Below are 19,056 nucleotides of genomic sequence, written 5' to 3' on the forward strand. Positions count from 1 at the left end.
GAACCGGTTTATGACTTCACAAGCCCTGTGAGAGACAGATTGTTGTTACAGAGCCAAAAGACCAACACACACACACACACACACACACGACACTACCACATACACACATAGTGAATTAAAAAGGGTGTGTTGAAGGGTCCCGTGGAGAGCAGACATCTTTCACACTTGCTTGGTCGATTGTCTGCGTTGAAAAGGATTAACAATAAAGGCAGAAATGGTTATTGAAGTAAGTTCCTGCTTTCTCTTTATGAAAGCCGATTGTGATTTGAGCTCTCATGTTGTCAAATCAAACCTTAGATGGTACAGGAAGTGCAAACCTGCAACAACAACAACTTCATTTACTCTGAATAGATGTGTGAAAACTAAACTGCTTGATATAAATGTACTGTTCCATCCATTATGCATCCAACCATTGTAAATTCTAACGTCCTCATCTGTGGACCAGTGGATCAGTGTGTGTTGCCCTTCTTGTTTACTTCAGTAGGTGGCAGTAAGATACAGTTTTTGTGGTTGCGTTTCACTCCAGCTCTCTTTAGCTTTGTGTGTGTCAGCAGCAAGAAGTGATAGAGGAGACTTGAAGTCAAACTCAAACACACTATTTGTTTGTACAAGGTAAAGAAAACAGATTAGTACCTCCACCAAGGAGATCATGTTATTGGTCATGTTTGTCTTTTAGTGGTTTTGTGGTCAAGTCACAAATGTTTACATGTAGACCGAGTCAGACAAAGGTTTCTTTGTTGTGTGATATTTTGCTGTCACTGGCTGCTTAAGGTTGAGTGGGCGTGGCTTATTCTACTAAAAGTGCTGTCTCATGAATAGGTCAACTGCAACCAAACATTGTGGACACGTGCACTCACCACCTGTGCAAAACACCGGACTTTAACCTGATGGTGGCGCTATAAGACCTGTTACATTTGATCAATTGATTCCAGGAGGCTTTGTTTGAATTTACAGTTGGTTTATGGTTTTTGTTTTGCCATCAACACCTTGCAACAGGAAGTAGATGATCTTCTGGTCTCATGGTGCATTAATATGCAGACTCATGCAGACGTAATCCTGTCCTGATGCCACAGTTGTCAAAATAGCCTAAGAATTCAGCCCCGGCCCAATGAGACCTGCACCCTTTCTGTCCCTCACACCCACAGAGTGAGCTAATGTGGCATTTATACGACTACAAAGTACAGTTGCTACATTTCCAAAAGCTCAAAATTCCTCCCAGGTGCCTGAGAACAGCGCCGGCCTGCTCAGAGTGCTACCAAACACAAACCAGATCAGAGCACATCTGAAGTAAACAAGACGTTGCCTCTGCAGAGTCCAACACTCTGCTGTGTTTGCCTCAGCTTCTGTTTCTTTGCAAATGTATTCCAAAAGTAAAATGCAACAAACTCCAAATGCAAAACAACATTTTATTGCAATACACAGGTTCTTTTCCTCTGCTATGCTCATTGCCTGCCAGGCACGCCGACACACAGGGGGACAGGCCGGCACCGGAATACCATCAATGTGCAGTCATGAAGTGGGTGAAGAGTGATTGTTGAGGAGCCTACCTGGACTCAGGCGGGCCACACGCTATTCCAGAGTTCACTTGTGTTCAGCCGTTTTAATTTAAAACATAAACAGAGGCCTACCCCAAGCAAAAAGGCATGTTCTCCAATAAAGCAAGCAATGATGACACAGCAGAATAGTACCTGCACAATACATTCGCATTAAGCAAGAGACATTAAAGTCAAAATGGAATTTCTTTTGAGGAGCTAGGAAAGGTTTGGGGAGTAGGCGATTGCGTTCCGTCTTGGTTTTGGAGTCAATTTGAAGAATTTTTGGCGTCTCTCCCTTAACAGTTTGTGCTGTGACAGCGGGCCGTTAATTTTGAAGCCCGTCGCAATGGGGAGAGAGAAGAAAATGAAGGCACCGTGATGAAGAGGGTAGGAACGCTCCGATGATAAACATTACACTCTCCTTAGCTGGAGTTTGACACTTGTGTTACGTAAAAGCCACCGCACAATAATAGATGATTTTTGCTGGAGTCTAATGAGGAATCGGGGAGGTCGGTGCCAATAGAAACGCCCCGAGGCATCTTGTGTTAAAGCTTTAAGGGGCATTACGGGTTCAGACCCCTCGCCTGAAAACCTGCAAAGGCATAAATATCTAAGCTACACCCTGAATCTGTTTAAAGCTCTAAAATGATACAAGCAGTCTGCATCCAACGTCTCACTTCACTCCCCCCCGATGCAAAAATGCCAAATATTGTGCCTTGAACCAAAACAGAACATTTTGTACAGACCAAAATGTAGAAACCGTGAAAAAACCACAGCACAGAGACAGAATCACAGTCTGGAGGGGGAGATAACAGATTGCCTGGCGACTGATTGATTGGCGATTGCGTGACTCGACAGTTTCAGAGTACAGTGGGTTAGGAAGTGAACAGAAGGAAACAGAGACGGGACCAGAAAGTGCAAAGGGGCGGTTGAAAAGAACATATGTGAAGAGGAATCTAGAGTCAACAAAGATCCCTGTTTAGGTTAAGGAGGTGTGAGAGGAGGGAGAGGGAGGGGGGAGGGGGTGTTGGAATGAGAGAGGATTAGTAAGGGAGCAGACAGGAAGGAGAATACAGACGAGACAGGAAGGAGTGGCGTGTTCAGTAGAATACCACGCTGGACTTCCCTCCGGGCGGGTTGAGGACCTTGTTGTGGGAGCGAGGCCTGGGTCCCAAGTGGGGCTCGTGGTTCTTCAGTACATCGGCTGCGGCGGGGGAGGGGGAGGGAGAGGGAGGCTCAGGTTCTGGACAGGGTGGGGCTGCTACGGCGGCGGCGGCGGCAGGGGCAGGGGCGGCGGCGGCGGCAGCGGCGGGCTCTTCCTTGGCTGGTGCAGCGACGGGGGCGATGGGCGCTTCCTTCACTTGAGGTGGGCTCACTTTGGCTTGAGGCGCTTAAAGAGGAAGGATCCATTTCAGACAACAGCCCAGAAAACAAATCATGAACATTTAAGTGTAAATCCTGCTTAAATCCTACACTGCTGTCTGACATCATCCTGTACCTATGAGATCATCCAACCAACAACACTGATGTCATCCAGGCTTCCTGCTGTTTGTCCCCCTAATGTTTTAATTGACTTGAACATTAGATTGCCTATGTTGCTTCAGGGTCTCAGTTCTCCTTTCTCTTTCTCGTTGTCTGCCGCTCTTCGACAAAAAGTGAAACAACACCTATAATAATAACAACACAACCTTCTTTCTTTTTGTCTCTCCCTCTTTCTGTATCAAAAGAAATCACCCACCTGTCCCACACACCTATGCCCACTGTCATGTCAAATGCTTTCATCAGTAAAAATTAAACACTCAAACAAACTCAACCCTAAACTCACACACACACACACACACACACACACACACACAACACACACACACACACTCACCTGGTGGCTCAGGCCCCACGCTTAGATTGTCCTGTAAAAAAAAGATCAAAATGTTTCATATTCTCCGGGCTGTGGGACACTTCAGGATGTTTACGTGTCTTCTCTGTGACTCTGCTTCACGCCGCACTGTAGTGAAGTGGAGAGGAGAGGAGAGGAGAGGAGAGGAGGTACCTTTGGTTTGTTTGGGTGGCTGCGGCTGGAGCTTTGGACCGAGTCTGAGGGACCGAATATGTTGCTGGTCTGCCCCCCTGGAGGGACGGGTCTCTTCACCTGAGTTGGAGGTTCTGGATCCCCAAATATTCCACTGGTCTTACCACCTGTACATAAAGGAAAAAGGAGATGAGTGTGTGGTTTGTGCCGCCCCGCCTGACCGTCCTGCTGGAGTCGGTGAAGCAAGGCATCGATTCACTGCACGTTTGAGGCACACACACACACACACACACACAGACACACATGACTACAACAACACGAGCTGGGGGACAGAAGATGGGGGAATGGAAGGCAAATAAGCTCATGGCTCCATATGAATGATCTCATGACTCTGATACTTTTCACACCCGGGGCACAGACATTTACCCAGACAGGCTGGTCTGACCTGGGGGGTTGGAGCGTCTGGAGAAAGTCTGGGTCTCCTCTGGCGCAGCAAAGATGGTAGAGGCCATCTTATTGGGCTTCCTTGACACCGCAGCATCTTCTTCGTAGCCACCGAAGAGATTACTTGAGGCACCTCCGGGAGGCCGCAGCACCCTGCAGAGGAGAGATGAAGACAGAATCAATGGACTGCGTGCGCCCATGTGATCTCTGGGGAAAGATGGGACAACATTCTGGAATGTCTGAGTCAACATTTTCAACCAGAGATTGAGGGTTGATTATCGTTTACTCATTGGGAGGAGGAGTTCATGACTTGCATTGTGAGCGCAGGGTGATAGATGTCACAGAACGCACAATAATGCTTAGCTCATGCTGGAATGTTGATTTTGCGCAATCAGTACACAAATCTCGTCTCGGTTTCTGTGTATTCTCCAATGATTTCCGATCGAGCTTTGCAGTTACAACGTCTTAGCTGCGCCACAAGATCTAATAAGCCCTCTGTTGACTGTATACTAAAGGAGGGACGCGTACCGTATGTCCCTCACTTGACAGACTTTCGGGACCTGAACGCAACATTTTTGTCGTCGAGTTGCAGCAACAACAACAACACACGACATATATGAGCTCGGTTTGAAAGTGGATCTGACCCAAAAAGGCGGCGCTATGGACGGGATCAAGAGAGCGGGCCTCTTTCTTCCAACTCTGTAACAATGTGGCGGCTGTGGCGATGTTAACGAGCAGAGAGCCGCCTGAAGTGCTTTAACACTTCCGCAGCAAGACAACGCCTGTTCGGTTAGCTCGTAAGCTAAATCTCCACTAAGCTCATTAACAAAGACGCAGACAAGGAAATGCAAGTTAAACCCACACAGACAAACTTCTGACAACCTTAACGGGTTAGTTTGTTGGTAACATTCCGTAAATCCGTGGCTGTGTCGCTTTTGAACTCGAAGTGTTGCTGACCGGGCGGCTGCCTTAAACTTGGAATTACACAATGTTGGCCTACAAAATGTCGCTAACTTCTCCCACTACGCATCATTTACCTTGAACTTGGTTTCGAACCCGTATCCAACCCTTGAAACATGTTTGTCGAAGTCATTTTGTTTCTCTTGTTAGTCGACAAATTGAGGAGACAGACAACTTGTTCCGAGTGCCAACAAGACGACCAGCGAGTTGCTTCCTGCTGCTGCTGCTGCTTGCCACCGAGCCAAACTCCGTGCATGTAAGCCCGGACTTTAACCCCGCCCTCGCCGTAATACGTCGTCTTATCACTGGTCCACTCGCCTGTCTGCTGAGTAAGTGGGTACCGCTCGTTTAATACACCCGGTACCGCTGAGAGACGAAGGCGGGCGGACGAACTCAGGCTTTTGTTGTGTCCCGATACAGTACAAATACGGATTCACGCGACCTCTTTATAAAATAATTACGCTATTATACATATATTTATCTGTTTTATTTATTTTTATCGATGGAGTCGTTAATTGGTTTAAAATCAAATAAATAGCACAGAACAAAAGTCTGGTATGTGGCCGAAAGTCGGCCACGGACATAAATTAAGCGCACCCATGTGTTAGGTTCCCAGTTCTTATGACTTTGGCTGCGCTTACTATGAATACCGGGACGCTGGGGTTTCCCCCCGCAGACACAATAGGTGTGAGTTGCCGTAAAAATATAATGCAAAAAGAAAAACAAATTAATTTAGCCACATTCCGCTTTATTTCTTTCCTCGTCGTTCAACACATGCTGCGCCACACCCCATTTTAAATATCACAAGTAGATTCCATCTCCCTATACGAGATTGGACGCACAGTGTTTAATATTTCAAACGCACCATATAAGACACGCCTATTGATTTGACCGTATACATGTCAATCACTACGTGGACTTCTTTGTCTGAGCGCCAAAACCGCTGTAAGAGTGATACAGATCACATAAAAATTAAATTAAAGAAAAATATTACACCTTTCATTAATAAAGTTTCGAACCAGCATTGACTTTTGAAAACAGATATTGAAAAATATAAACGGTATAAAAATAAGATAAAAAACGATTGGTCGCTTGTATTTCCGTCTCTTAATACCGATTGGCTGAGTGTCCTGTCAGTCATAGTTCATTATGCTCCGCGTGTATTTCCGACCAATCACAGGATTTGTTTTCGAGTTGTAGTGGGCGTGCCATAGCGCGTGGGAATCGAGTTGCAGGAACTGTCATCTGTAACAAGCTGGAGGTTCTGCCGCCAGCTAGCCATGTTAGCCTGTGATTCGACTGGGAGTTCTTCCATCAGCTTCCAGTAAAGGTAATTTGTCGACTTTGTTATCGCCATTGTCGCACCCACAAACCAAGGCTGTGTGTCATATAACCTCCGAGCTAAAAGGAATGTCTCTTAAGAGTGTTTTTTGTGAATGCCACAAAGTTAGCCACAGCCAACTACAGCAGCCATGCTAGGTGCCCCGGTATGGAGGGAGATGGCTCTGGCTTACATGTCACAAAAGTCAATGGCAACAAAATTAACTTTAACCACAGATGTCTGTTAGAATCACCAAAGCTATTACCATGTTAGGTTTTGCTGCGATCTTTGAAGGACCCTTGTTCCAGCACTTTGGATCGTTATATACATTGAGGAATAGATGAATAGTTAGAAGAACTCTGTGCGATCATGTGTGTTACTGTTCGATTCTTGATCAACCTTCATATTACACGTAAACATGATTATAACTCATAATCTGTACCTTTCAAAAGTGAATTAGCGTTACACTAACCCGTTAACTTTACATTTACTTTGAAACGAAAGAGTTTTGTCGTGATCTTGGCGTTCAGTAGTTTCAGGTTCTTAGAAACACAATCAGCTCTTTATTCCACTTTCATCTGAGCTTCTGCATTTATTAGTAGTTTATTGACACAGAATAGGTCATTATAATGAATGTAGGAATGCGTCAAGATAAGAATATTCCTTCTCTTATACAGACCAGGCATGTCTGACTCAGATTCGTCTACGTTGCTTTCACTTCTTTCGTCCCTGAATTCTGATTCTTCCTAACTGGAAACTCATTTGCTTGGAAACTTAAAGATATTCCCTTTTCTACTGGACACACTACGTTACATTGTTTACCAATCTAATAGATAATGCCTTCATATGCACACAGCACATTAGCCGAGTTCCCCTTTGCTCTTGATGTTTGTTTATCTTCATTTTATTATTATTGATCATAGGAGCCCGTATTGGTAAAGTGGTGATGATTGTGAATATTGTTGCTATTGACTTAAAATACAGGACTCGTGTCAAATTGTTTTGCAGACACAATTTCTACAGACGATGATGACGTAGTGACAAGCGAAGTCCTCTTGCACACAGCTTAATAAAACTTTATCTACACCTGTCAATTTAAATGAGCTTAACTGTGGCGTCCGCCGGTGCATACTTCTCTACTGGGTGCTGCTAATGTCTTTACACGTTTGATCGGTGTTTGAATGTGGATTTCTTTGAAGCATAAAGGCTTTGAGTGATGATATTACTGGGAGAAAACAGTTGAACTGCGCAGAGAGTTCAGCTCAGTCGAGGCAGGAGCAAGGAGAGGGCAGAAAGCGGACAGATCGCTCTCGGTTTTATTATGCTTCATTTGATCTATTATTGCCAATCTAACCGGTCGGACCCATGGTGAAGAGAAAGAAGACGTCGTCCGCTACAGAAGAGCATGAGAATGGGTAACATTCTGTCTGAAATAAACACTTTATTTAGAGGTCGAATTCATCGAGGGGTTCTCGTTGTCGTTTCTGCAGGGCGCTAAACTGAAAGGCGCTCGCTTTTGAATTTAGTTGAAATTCTGCCCCAAATATGCTCCGATACAAGCGAAAGACAGCGGGGATAGCTCAGCGATGTGTCGGGAAACTATTTTGGTTCTTGAATGGAAATGATGTGGAGATGTTAGATTCATATATTTGGTGTTGTTTCGTCGGGACTGGAGAGGGGATTTGAAACAAACAGCGGCGGCCATGTTGAGAGAGAGAGAACGTCGTCTTTAGAAGTTAATTTCACACACAGTTTTGCTCTTAATTGGACCGATTTGTCTTTATTGTGTGTGTGCAGCATGACGCCGGGCTCCAGAGAGGGGATCGGTGTCGATGGGAGGAGGAATCCGTCCAGAAAGCCCGAAGGTTGCGACGAAGAGGAGAGCGGAGAGCAAGCGAGCGAGGAGCTCAGTACAAAGGGAGACGACGGAGTGGAAATTCTTAATCCATCAGCGACGACTCTCAGCCCCGCTTCAGCACCGGCTCTCCCCGCCTCTCCTCCTCCGAACCGAGCCGGACAAGGCTCCAACCAACAGCTCCAGACCTCAGCGGAGCCGGCAGTTCCGTCTCACGACCAGCATCATTTTCTACGATCCAGCGTAAGACCGCCGAGCAAGCGGATCCGGAAAGATTCCATCGGCTCGACCATCAATGGACACGGCGGGGCAAAATCGAAAGGTACCGTAGATGATCAGCTGTTGGACGAGGCTGCCACTGTTTCTATAGTTTGATAATCGATCGTGGCTAAATAGATGCCCCTGTGCGTTGTGCTTTGTGTTGTGGCTGCTGGTGTTGTTGGGCTCTGGAGGTTTCTGGCGGCTCCGAACCCAAGTGGAGAGTCCAGACCAGGCCGGGATGCCACCACGCCAATTCTGATGACACTGTTTTCAAATCAAATCATTTTCTTTACCACTGTGGCATCAAAACCACAGGACAGCTAAATGAGGCTGTTATCACTGAAAGCTTTAAAATTAATCAGATGTCTGCGATTTCAATCTTTTCCTCACAGCAAATGTGTGAATGACAGGAAATGGAGCTTTTACTTTCCCTTCTTTCTTCTGTAAGATGAAAAACAAAAGGATGATTGCATCGTCCTCACCTCCAGAGTTCCATTGATCCCCTCCAATTAGTGAAGTCTGAATGTTTGTGTTTACAAACTTGACATGTATGAAGTTAGACCCAGAATAGCCACACACACACACACACACACACACACGCACACCAACTGCCCCGCTTCATCGGTCACACACACACACACAGCTGTGCCGTCCAACGTCCAATCCAGCTTCCTTGCAATAAATCATATTTGCGTAGAGTTTATAATGTTCAGTCACAGGGTCATGTTAGCGTAGCGTAGCCTCAGAGACGATCCATCCAGCGTCATATTAATATTAAGCTCGGTCTATTGGCTGGATGGATTTTGTGTTGCGTTGTGTTCTACAGGTAGTAAAGAGATGATGCAACACACAACACAGCAGCATGAACAAAGGGACGTGTCAGAGTGTGAGTAGATACTTTAAAGTTCACTTATCTGTTGCATTGCTACACTGTGGAGCCACAAATAATGTAGCTGATTATTCTCTTCAGGTATTGACATCATAGTTAAAGAAACGGCGATAGAAGCCTGATTGTGTTTTGGTAGTGAGACTGCTGTGGCCTTGTTGTTGTACCGATACACAATGTGAGCAGCGTGTGCTTAAGATTACACGAGCTGTCATGGAGGCAGGGGCATAGTTACATTATACAAACAAAGAACTAAACCCAGTGATGACTCCAGCTCCCTGTTACAATCAAGGGTTGATGTGTGTGTGTGTGTGTGTGTGTGTGTGTGTGGGGGGGGGCTCTCTGGGTGGCTTCCAGCTGATAGGGTCGGTGAGATACGCAGCAGCAAGTGTGTGTCTTGCTTGATTAAGTGGCTACAGATAAGAGACAATCTTCTCCGTGTATTAATGTAAAGCCCAGGTCACTCCAAGTATCTGTTTAAACGCGGCGTCCCCCCCCCCCCCCCCGGGGCTTTGATGCTGGAGGCGGCGTCCTGCGAGAGGCAGAGGAGCTGGAGGTGGAGCGAGGAAGAGGCACGGAGATGTGCCTGAAACCGGCCGGGGCTTCGTCCGGTTTGAGATGAGGAGAGACGAAAAAAGATTGATCGTCGGTCAAGCTGTGTGACCAGTTGACCCAGGAAGTCGTCATTTATTTTGATGTGAGGCTATATCGGTGCGTTTCTATTTGAAGCATCTAGGTTAGAGCTCATTACTCACACACAGATCTTGCGTTCGTAGGTTAACACCCGTTTTCTTTGGCCGAACACCGTCAGTACGAGAGTCACAGCGAGCCTCCCTGTTTGTGCCAGAGACTCCTGGACCTGCGCTCTGTTCTGCGGTGAACTTGGCCGTTCAAGTGTGCCACCAGATCGGGGCTGTAGCAAATGTGTTCTGCCTCCTCTCCAGAGCTCAACCAGGCGGGGGGGGGGGGGAAGCATGGCAGGTTGTGCATGGTAGCAGTGGCGGCGGGTGGTTGTGTGTGTATTTTAGCATCGCTCAAACCACACAGTTTAAAGCTCAGTTGTATTTTATTCTACGTTACGCAAAGCAACCGCTTTCCTCCGAATGCTTTGTGGTTGACGTATTTGTGGGCGTCCCCTTTTGTTTACCTGCAGGGGCAGAGAACGGCTCTTCCTCCCAGGGGTCGGTGGGACCGTCGGGGTCTGTGAGCAGCGCGGCGGCGGGAGTATCCAAGGCCTCCAAGGGCCAAGGGTCTGCGGAGAAGGAGGAGCAGGCCGGGAACCAGAAGAGGGCCCGTCGACAGTGGGAGTCTTGGAGCGCAGAGGACAAGAACAGCTTCTTCGAGGGGCTCTATGAGGTACCGGTGTGAACTAACTCCGTGTCTTAGCTACGTAGCCACGTATCTAAGGACAGAGCCGTACCAAGTTCAAGTGCACCTCTGACCTCTCGACCTCCCCTCCGTCCCTCCAGCACGGGAAAGACTTCGAAGCGATCCAGAACAACATTGCGATGAAGTACAAGAAGAGAGGCAAGCCGGCCAACATGGTGAAGAACAAGGAGCAGGTCCGCCACTTCTACTACCGCACCTGGCACAAGATCTCCAAACACATAGACTTTGCAAACGGTGAGACCCCGCAGTGTCGAGCACAACGTGTTGTCTTCATGTTTGCTGTGTGAACGTGTCATCATCAGTGTGTTCTCACGTGTGTAACGCTCACTGAGTCTCCAGAGCGCTGAGTCACTTTGACCTCTCCGTCCTTTTCTTCCCGTCAGTCTACGCCAGAGTGCTGAAGAAGTCCTCTCAAGAACTCTACGGCCTCATCTGCTACGCTGAGCTCCGCAAGAAAGTCGGTGGACGTAAGTGAAATCTGCGTGCGCGTGTGTGTGTGTGTGTTCATAACAGATCCCGCTTTTGAAGCTGTTTGCGTGCGAGCAATCGTTTGGTGGCGTTAGTTGGGCGACGCAGGGGAGGTGATTAATGCGTCTGAGCTCTCAGTCACGGGGGACGGCTGCTCCCCGGGCAGAGGTGGTTGTTTTTCTTCTAAATATCTCCTCCTCTCTGTGTTCTCTGTCCTGATAGTGATGGACGACAAGAATGTGACAAAGCTGAACGAACTGATCCAACAGGGGTAAGTGGGCCGATCCAAAACCATACAAACGTCTTCATATCGTGTGTGTGTGTGTGTGTGTGTGTGTGTGTGTGTGTGTGTGTGTGTGTGTGTGTGTGTGTGTGTGTGTGTGTGTGTGTGTGTGTGTGTGTGTGTGTGTGTGTGTGTGTGTGTGTGTGTGTGTGTGTGTGTGTGTGTGTGTGTGTGTGTGTGTGTGTGTGTGTGTGTGTAAACAAATGAGTGCCATTCCTACAATCGCATCATAACAACAACAATATCAGGGGAAAGATGTTAACCATTAACAAAGGTCAGGGGTCAAGAGAATGAGCCGGTTGGCATCATGACTGTTTTCCTCCTGTGTGTCCAGGGCGACCACCGTGCGCTCCAAAGGCAGGAACCTGCGGATCAAAGCGCCCATGTGCCGCGCACTGAAGAAGCTCTGCGACCCAGACGGTGCGTACCTCTGTACACGCACGCAAAGTAAACAAACATCAGTGAAGAGCCAGCCTGCGTGGACGCCCGGGCACGAGGAGGTTTTTTTTTTGGTCGATGCCAATTGCAGCATGTGGGCGAGAGGGGTTGGGTTTCCATGGTAACCACGTGGGAGCAGAATGAGGAGGAGAAGCAGCACGAGGGAGGTGGCGATGACGACTGCGATGCGTGGCTGTCATCCACCCCGTTAGCGCACACACACCGCCGCAAAGTTGGAAGAAAAGATTTCCTCTCGCTTGCCAGTTTGTTTGCACGGCTTCTTTATTTTTAAACGCGGCGCCGGTGCGAATCCAGGCAAAGTCTGCTTTCCTGGTGTATTAAATGTCTGTCTGTACTCAAAAGATGGATGCAGCCTCACACGCCAGAGTGTTTGTAGTCCTCTAGGATCAGGACGGAGACAGGTTCCTCCCGAGTCCTGTTCTCCGTCCAACGTCTAGTGAGACTCGCCTCAATGCACCTTCCTCCCTCTGCAGGAGTCAGTGACGAGGAGGACCAGAAGCCGGTGCGTCTCCCCCTGAAGGTGGCGGTGGAGCTCCAGCCTCGCAGTAACCACTCCTGGGCCCGTGTTCAGAGTCTGGCCCACAACCCCCGCCTCAGGTTTGGGAGTTAGTTGCTTACATCACATTCTTACCCAGCTGCACGTCACCGGCACGAGAGCTGAAAGTCCTGACGCCCACCCTGTCGCCTCTTTTCCCCCCTCAGGATGATGGTTGAGCTTCACAGGAAAGTGTCCAGCCTCATAGAGTATCTGAAACAGAAGTGGGCCTACCACGACCAGCGGATTGTATCCTTCACACACGACGATGATGATGATGATGATGAAACTATGAAGAGTCTCCTGATTGAGTTTGTGTTTTGGAATCTTAAAAAAAAAAATCTGCTGCTCCTCTCCCTCCTGTTACTTTATACTGAAGTCACGTTTTTAAAATTAGGTTGACGTATTTATGTTGGTCCCTAAATGGAAGCAGCCTGAGTTTGAGCAGTGATTCGGCTCTTTGTTAGCATAAAGCTTTGTATGAAATGTGATTGAACTGTGTCACGTCCTTGACACGTCGGTGCCCAGCTGAAGAGTCTGATGGAGAGGGAGGCGCTGGAGGGGAGCCACGCGGCTTCGCCCGGAAAAGCCCAGCAGGAGGAGCTGTTCCTTTTCCCGGCGGAGAGCAGCACCTTGACCACGCTGCCCGGCGTGGCCCGGGTCGTCCACTCCAAGGCGTCCTGCACCGTACACTGGCTGGAGAGCGGCAAGAACAGGCCGAGCTCCAAGGAGCTGCCCGCCGCCCAGATCCTGGGCATCCACGCGGCTCCGCCCCTTAGGAACGCTGCCAAATCTGGACGGGGAAGTGCCGCCGCCGCCATCGCCGCCGCCGCTGCTGCCGGGGGGAACTCAGGGATTGCACTAGGCGATATTCGTCGGACTGAGCCTCCTACGCCCGAGCCTCCGCCAGACAGCTGTGGGAAAGTAGAGGAGAAGAAGCCTCCACCCGCGTCCGCTCCTGCTTCCTCTCCACAGACCGTGGCTCCCAGGGAAGAGGGGAGTGGGCTGGGACACCTGGAAGGGGGCAAGACCTGCACCGCTGTGGAGACCAGTGGAGGCCCAGCTGGGACCAGAAGCAAGGAGAAGCTGTGTGTCGGTGCAGAGAACTCAACGGAGCAGTGTAGAGACGAGCAGAACTCCAGCACCTCCTCACCTGAGGCCAACCAGACGCCGCCGGCCAAGCCTCCGGTGACGGCCTCAGACGACGCCCTGCAGCAGAGCTCCGCCCCCGCAGCTAAGGAACGTACCGTCGGGCAAATCAGAGAGGAGGGGTGGAACGCCCGGGACGCCGAGAACGTCACCCTGGCCGAGCTCTACCTGATGTCCGGGAAACCGGGCAAGCTGCAGCTGGAGTACGAGTGGCAGACCGTCATGGCTCCGCCCACCCCGCAAGAGAACGGAGCCGCCCCGACGCAGCCGCAGCCTCGCTCACCCAACAGGACGCACCGTGTGCTGCGCTGCCTCCTCAAGCTGGTCGCCACTGAGGTCAACCCTAAACCTGTGGTAGGGAGGAATTGTTAGGCTCAGTTTGGGATGAGTGTCATAAGTCGTGTCTCCTGCGATTGCATTGTTTAGACGTGTAAAGGTTGGTCATGTGTGTCTCCTTCACCACAGGCTCCAGAGCTGTGCGCCACGGCGACATCGCCTCTCAAAACCCCTCAGGAGGAGCAAAGCCAGGCCCTGGCCTCTCCGGGGAAGGGTCCCGTCGCCGGCGTCCGCAGCCCCAGCTGTGGCCGCCAGCAGGCGTCTGTCCGGGGATCCAAGCTTCACCTGCCGGGTGCCGGGGCCTCAGGTAGCTGTGGGTCTGTATGGACCCGTACATCAGGGCTGATCCTGGGCTGGTCCTGGGTGTTAGCTTGGGTGCCTTCTCACAGCAGATGTTCCTTCTCGCCTCTCTCCTCTGCCAGGTGTGCGTAACTTGCCCCGCACTCTGCTGGGCTCGACGGCGGGCGGCGACTCTGAAGGCGGCGTGTTTGCGGTCCCCACCACGCTGCCGCCCAACAGCTCCAGACACTCCAGAATGTTCTCCCCCAACAAAGAAGCCGAGCTGGCCTTCAGACAGCAGCTCGACTCCATCAGTGTAAGACCTTCAGCACACACACACACACACACACGCACAGGATGATGGACACGCGATGATTTAACCCTGTAGACTCCTGTGTTTCCCTCACAGATGCAGTCGGATCTTTTCCTCCCCCGACAGAGGAAACCCCGGAGCAGGCAGCTTAGGAAACCGCTCGTGGTTCAGGTAAGAGAGGAAGACAAAGGTCCATTCTGCTGAAACACAATGGACACGCTTGTCCCCTTTCATCCGGCTGTCTGAATGTAAATCCTGCGCATTAGAGGGAAGTGATGATCTCCATTCCACGGACTTGATTTTTACATATGAAGGAAAACAAAAGCAGCATCAGTGAGTCACAGTGGGGCGGTGAGGAAGAGGCCTCAGAGCTCGGCTGCTGAATGGGAAACCAGCGGACGGGCCTGGGACAATAGACGTGTCTCTGTCTGCCATCATGACTCAGCAGCATGAGGCACAACACAGCTTCATCTGTGCATTTAGTTCATTTGTTTCCTCCGTCTCGTCCGCAGCGAACTCTGCTCCCCCGCACCACGGGCGACACGCCTCAGCACGTCTGCTCCTTCTCCATCCTCTCCAACTCCTCCGCCACAGGTGACACACACACACACACACACACACACACACACACACACACACACACACACACACACACACACCGTCAGGTTGTTGTAATCCAAACATCATCATTCCCCATCTCACTTCCTGTCCCTTCCCTCAGGAACCGGCTCCTTCCGGCCGATCCAAACCCGCCTGCCTTCCTCCTCCCGCCCCGCCCTCTCCAAAGCCTCCAGCGCTGCGGCGGCCAGCCAGCTCTCCAGTACGTATGACATCACCACATTAACTCAGGGACAGACTCCATGTTTGTACATCAGGACCTGGCTCAGGTGTGAGAGCGTTTCCATTGATTTCAGGCGCCATCGATCTGGCGGCCAAATCAGCAGGCATCATCCCCAGCAGCCCCCGCCCAGAGCCCGAGTCTCCCAGCGCGGACGACAGCGCCCTGCTTGACCCCGCCCCCATTGCAGACGCCCCAGCGGAGACGCCGCTGCTTCAGCACAACGCCTCAGAGGTCAGAGGCTTCGAGTCTTTGCTGTGTTTGCGTCTTAGCAGTGATCAGACATTGTGAACTCTGACCCTGTACCTGCTGTCTCCTCTACAGAACGGTGTGCCCCCGCCTTCACCCGGGGCGACAGCAGGGGGAGGGGCTTCACTCCTCTCCCCTCCCAGCGTAGCCTCACTCCTGGACATATCGCTCCCCGGGCCGCCTGAAGAGGCTCTGACCACCGGGGAACCCCAGACGCACATCAGCGACTCCATCATAGAACTCGCCATCAACTCTGCCCACTATGGTGTGTGTGTGTGTGTGTGTGTGTGTGTGTGTGTGTGTGTGTGTGTGTGTGTGTGTGTGTGTGTGTGTGTGTGTGTGTGTGTGTGTGTGTGTGTGTGTGTGTGTGTGTGTGTGGTAATGTAAACGTGTGCTGGTTGCCGCAGGGGAGGAAACCACTCTGTCTCCGGCCAAGCTGAGCAACAGCGACGGCTCCAAGTTGCTGAACTCCTCTCCCTCGGCCAGTCCGTCCCGGGGCTGGATCCCGTCTCCGAGCCACGACCCCCAGTGGTACCCCAGCGAGTCCTCAGACTCCTCACTGGGATGCCTCCTCTGTGAGTCTCCTCCTCCCTAACACACTTCAGACACTTGAAGACACGCAGGGGAAATGAAATCACCTGTCCAAAGAAAATGTCGTCTTCTTCTCCTCTCCTCCGTCCTTCCACTGATCCTCTCTCTGTTTCCTCTCCCCTCTTCTCTCTTGCAGCCAGCATGGTGACCCCTGAGAAGAGGCGGAGCACCTTGACCCCCGCCGGCCCCTCCAGTGGCACCGCGCTCCTCGGCCCGAGCCTCCTGGACTGCAACTCCCATGATTCCTTTCAGTCCCGAGGGCTTCCCGACGTGGCAGAAGTAAGTGAGCAGACGTCGCGGCCTGATTGACACCTTGCCGACTTCGTTTGTTTCAGTAGACGTCTCCACACGTCACGTGTCCGTATGCTCTGCTGTTCACTGAAGCCTTGGTTGATGCTTGCAGATGGACTCCCAGCTCGCCTGTATGATGAGCGAGAGCAGCGTGGATTACATCGCCCGCTTCAACGACCTGGCCCAGGAGCTGGCTGTGAGCGAGCCGTCCATCCCGCCGCCGTGACCAGGCGCGGATCTGGCTCCTCCTCCTCCTCCTCCTCCCCGCCGCCGCCATCTGGAGGACATCCGTCACCGAGTGAGACGCGGAGGTTCCTCGCCGGTCTAGACTCGGTAAGACCCGGGGATGGAACACAGGCTGTGGAGAAAAAGGAGGCCACACACCCCCGGCCCCGGCCCCGGCCCCGGCCCCGCCCCCCTAACGCCCCCCCCTGACCCGTTTGTGAAAGTGCAATAATAACGGTGAATCTCGAGCATCGCGTCGTTCAAAGCCAGTTAGAGAAAGCTTTGGTTTCACCCGACCTGTTGTTTTCTGTGAAATGCCCTTTAAAGATAAACACTTTGGATAAACCGATACGTTTACAAAGCATAACCTCATGTACAGGAGAATACTTTGCCATATCTGAACAAAAACACGTCTCTTCCTGCCCTGCGTCTGTCGGTGCAGCCCAGATGCCAGCGAGTGACTGAACGAGCGGCGGTGTCGGTTTCAAACTCGACGACGCGGACCAAACAAAGCGGGCGGAACGAGGAGAGAGAAACTTGCGGCGTCTCCGCGACTTTAAACGCATCACGGCGGAGCCCCGGTTCTCTCCCCTCTCCCTCCGCTGCCACTGTTGCAGCGTATTGGTTCGAATTTGAAGTAACACCTCTTTGACGAAACGTCTCGGTCAAGACGTCAAATGCAAGATTTGTAAAACGCAGGTCGCTCGGCCGCCCTCAGTCGACCGGGTCGTCACGTGTGGTCGTAGCGCCACAGCCGTCGCTTCGCAGCTTGCATCGTGCAAAGTCGCAACGTTGTGAACACTGCGCGCTGCCTTTATATTGCAGCTTGGTGTCCAAGCATCGCCAACGCCAGGCTTAGTTGTCGGTTGCCTTATTCAAATTTCACATCGTCAAACCCCGGAGTCCTGCAATGAACGCCCTCTGGTTGGAGTTGTGTTGGAGTACAGATGGGGCTGGAATAGATTACATTAAAAGTCGTTTCCCATATTTTGCACATTGAAATTGTCGACGTGTTATTAACACTGCAGTATAAAACTATTATTCAGTACAACAATACCATCAAGTCAAGCCTCGGAACACATCTGTTTGATTGAACACGTCACAGGCGCTATCAGCGTTAAAGTGCGCGCAGGCTTCAGAGGGGATTTACTGCAGGGCTGTTGTGTTCATGGTGCAGGTGTTCCTAATAAAGTGGCCCCGTTTAAGCTCATTCATTCGCTTCTGTTACATGGACTGGGTGAGAAGGTAATTGAATTTTTTATGTATTTTGAACAGTTCCATTGCCGTTTTGTCGGCAACACGTCGACATTTTCCACTTAGGTCAGAAGAATGAAGGACGTCTGGCCTCTAATGTAATGTTGAGTGATTTCTTTCCTCCGCCCCGTTAAGTTCAAACGACGAAGGCACAGCTGTGTTCAGCGTCGCCAAAGAATAAACACTCGCCCGTTATCGTAACCAACCGCAGACTCAAATTAAGACATCTGGGGAAGCTCTTAAAGCGCCTCACACACACACACACACACACACACACACACACACACACTCCATTGAAACTCATTCAAATCGAACACTAAAGCCATAGTTTACACTCCACTTTTTTTGAAAGAATTGTTTTTTTTACGCCTCGTCATCCTGCGGTCACCACGTAGTGAAAGTCTTATATTGATGAATCCCCTATTGATTAAAGGTAACGGAACACTAAAGTACGTGTCAGCATGTCGGCGCCTGTATGCGGTCATGTACTTTGTGACTCCGCCCACATGAACCTGCACCGCCCCCCACTGTGTCCCGTCGCTCACTGCAAACACACCATTTAAAGTGGAGACTTCATAAATCACTCTGTTCATTGACTTTGACCTAACCAGCATCATCAACATGCAGTATTGTAACATCTCATCGTCATCATTCTGTGGACAGGAGTTTGACTTTTTAAACACCGTTTTCCTTCAAGCACCTTGAGGTGTTTAAAGGTTTCAATGTGACTACTCGCCTAAATGAGTCTAATGTGTGTAAAAGATGTTGTGACATATTAACTGGATGTTCATTTAGGAAACATCTAAGAAATGCTTCTTCTTCTCACACTAAACAGTGCGGATGGATGTGAATAAAGGAATCTATGATCAGGTTTGATCTTTAAATCTGGCATGATAGGTTGTTTGTTTTTTTTGTTTTTTTTTTAAGGATTTATTTGTACAAAATGACAAATCCAGTATTGACTGCGCTTTTGTAACATAATGTTAATAATTGTTATTGGGACTATTTATTGTTAACATTTGCAGAAGAGTATTTCTGTTTAACTTAATATGATGACAACTTCAAAGGAAAATACATGTTGTGTACATTTTTCAGTTTGTAAAAGGTGT

At 50.0% G+C, this 19,056-nt stretch overlaps 2 protein-coding genes across 3 annotated transcripts; one reads left to right on the top strand and one right to left on the bottom strand.

Moving 5' to 3' along the window:
* Nucleotides 1–1,386: 1,386 nt before the first annotated feature.
* On the bottom strand, nucleotides 1,387–5,235 carry jpt2 (Jupiter microtubule associated homolog 2). Its single transcript, XM_076137042.1, has 5 exons — nucleotides 5,043–5,235; nucleotides 4,007–4,158; nucleotides 3,583–3,728; nucleotides 3,412–3,442; nucleotides 1,387–2,925 (listed from the first exon to the last, which is right to left on the bottom strand). The coding sequence occupies exons 1-5, from the start codon at nucleotides 5,219–5,221 to the stop codon at nucleotides 2,636–2,638; spliced, it is 798 nt and encodes a 265-aa protein (XP_075993157.1). The 5' UTR covers nucleotides 5,222–5,235; the 3' UTR covers nucleotides 1,387–2,635.
* A 970-nt stretch (nucleotides 5,236–6,205) lies between these two features.
* cramp1 (cramped chromatin regulator 1) lies at nucleotides 6,206–18,871 on the top strand. 2 transcript variants are annotated; one of them, XM_076137011.1, is made up of 20 exons: nucleotides 6,206–6,295; nucleotides 8,084–8,463; nucleotides 10,442–10,644; nucleotides 10,758–10,911; nucleotides 11,061–11,144; nucleotides 11,368–11,416; nucleotides 11,763–11,848; nucleotides 12,361–12,484; nucleotides 12,590–12,671; nucleotides 12,951–13,925; nucleotides 14,037–14,214; nucleotides 14,330–14,502; nucleotides 14,596–14,670; nucleotides 15,012–15,093; nucleotides 15,221–15,319; nucleotides 15,414–15,571; nucleotides 15,662–15,851; nucleotides 15,994–16,161; nucleotides 16,314–16,456; nucleotides 16,581–18,871. In XM_076137011.1, the coding sequence occupies exons 2-20, from the start codon at nucleotides 8,085–8,087 to the stop codon at nucleotides 16,692–16,694; spliced, it is 3,516 nt and encodes a 1,171-aa protein (XP_075993126.1). In that variant the 5' UTR covers nucleotides 6,206–6,295; nucleotide 8,084; the 3' UTR covers nucleotides 16,695–18,871. The 2 variants fall into 2 exon arrangements, with proteins under 2 accessions (XP_075993126.1, XP_075993125.1); XM_076137010.1 differs by lacking the exon at nucleotides 6,206–6,295 and adding an exon at nucleotides 7,475–7,701.
* Nucleotides 18,872–19,056: the final 185 nt, after the last annotated feature.

The sequence above is a fragment of the Genypterus blacodes genome, unplaced genomic scaffold (assembly GCF_046128005.1).
Source record: "Genypterus blacodes isolate CSIRO-AG114 ecotype Tasmania unplaced genomic scaffold, CSIRO-AGI_Gbla_v1 ptg000291l_1, whole genome shotgun sequence".
In the NCBI taxonomy this organism is placed as follows: domain Eukaryota; kingdom Metazoa; phylum Chordata; class Actinopteri; order Ophidiiformes; family Ophidiidae; genus Genypterus; species Genypterus blacodes.

Coding starts and splice junctions, on each gene's coding strand:
- jpt2 (XM_076137042.1), bottom strand. CDS start 5,221: ATGCACGGAGTTTGGCTCGGTGGCAAGCAGCAGCAGCAGCAGGAAGCA. Junction 4,159..5,042: donor GGTTCGAAACCAAGTTCAAG/GTAAATGATGCG, acceptor TCTCCTCTGCAG/GGTGCTGCGGCCTCCCGGAG. Junction 3,443..3,582: donor GCCACCCAAACAAACCAAAG/GTACCTCCTCTC, acceptor TTTTTTTTACAG/GACAATCTAAGCGTGGGGCC.
- cramp1 (XM_076137010.1), top strand. CDS start 7,652: ATGGTGAAGAGAAAGAAGACGTCGTCCGCTACAGAAGAGCATGAGAAT. Junction 10,645..10,757: donor TCTTCGAGGGGCTCTATGAG/GTACCGGTGTGA, acceptor CCGTCCCTCCAG/CACGGGAAAGACTTCGAAGC. Junction 15,852..15,993: donor CATCAACTCTGCCCACTATG/GTGTGTGTGTGT, acceptor TGGTTGCCGCAG/GGGAGGAAACCACTCTGTCT.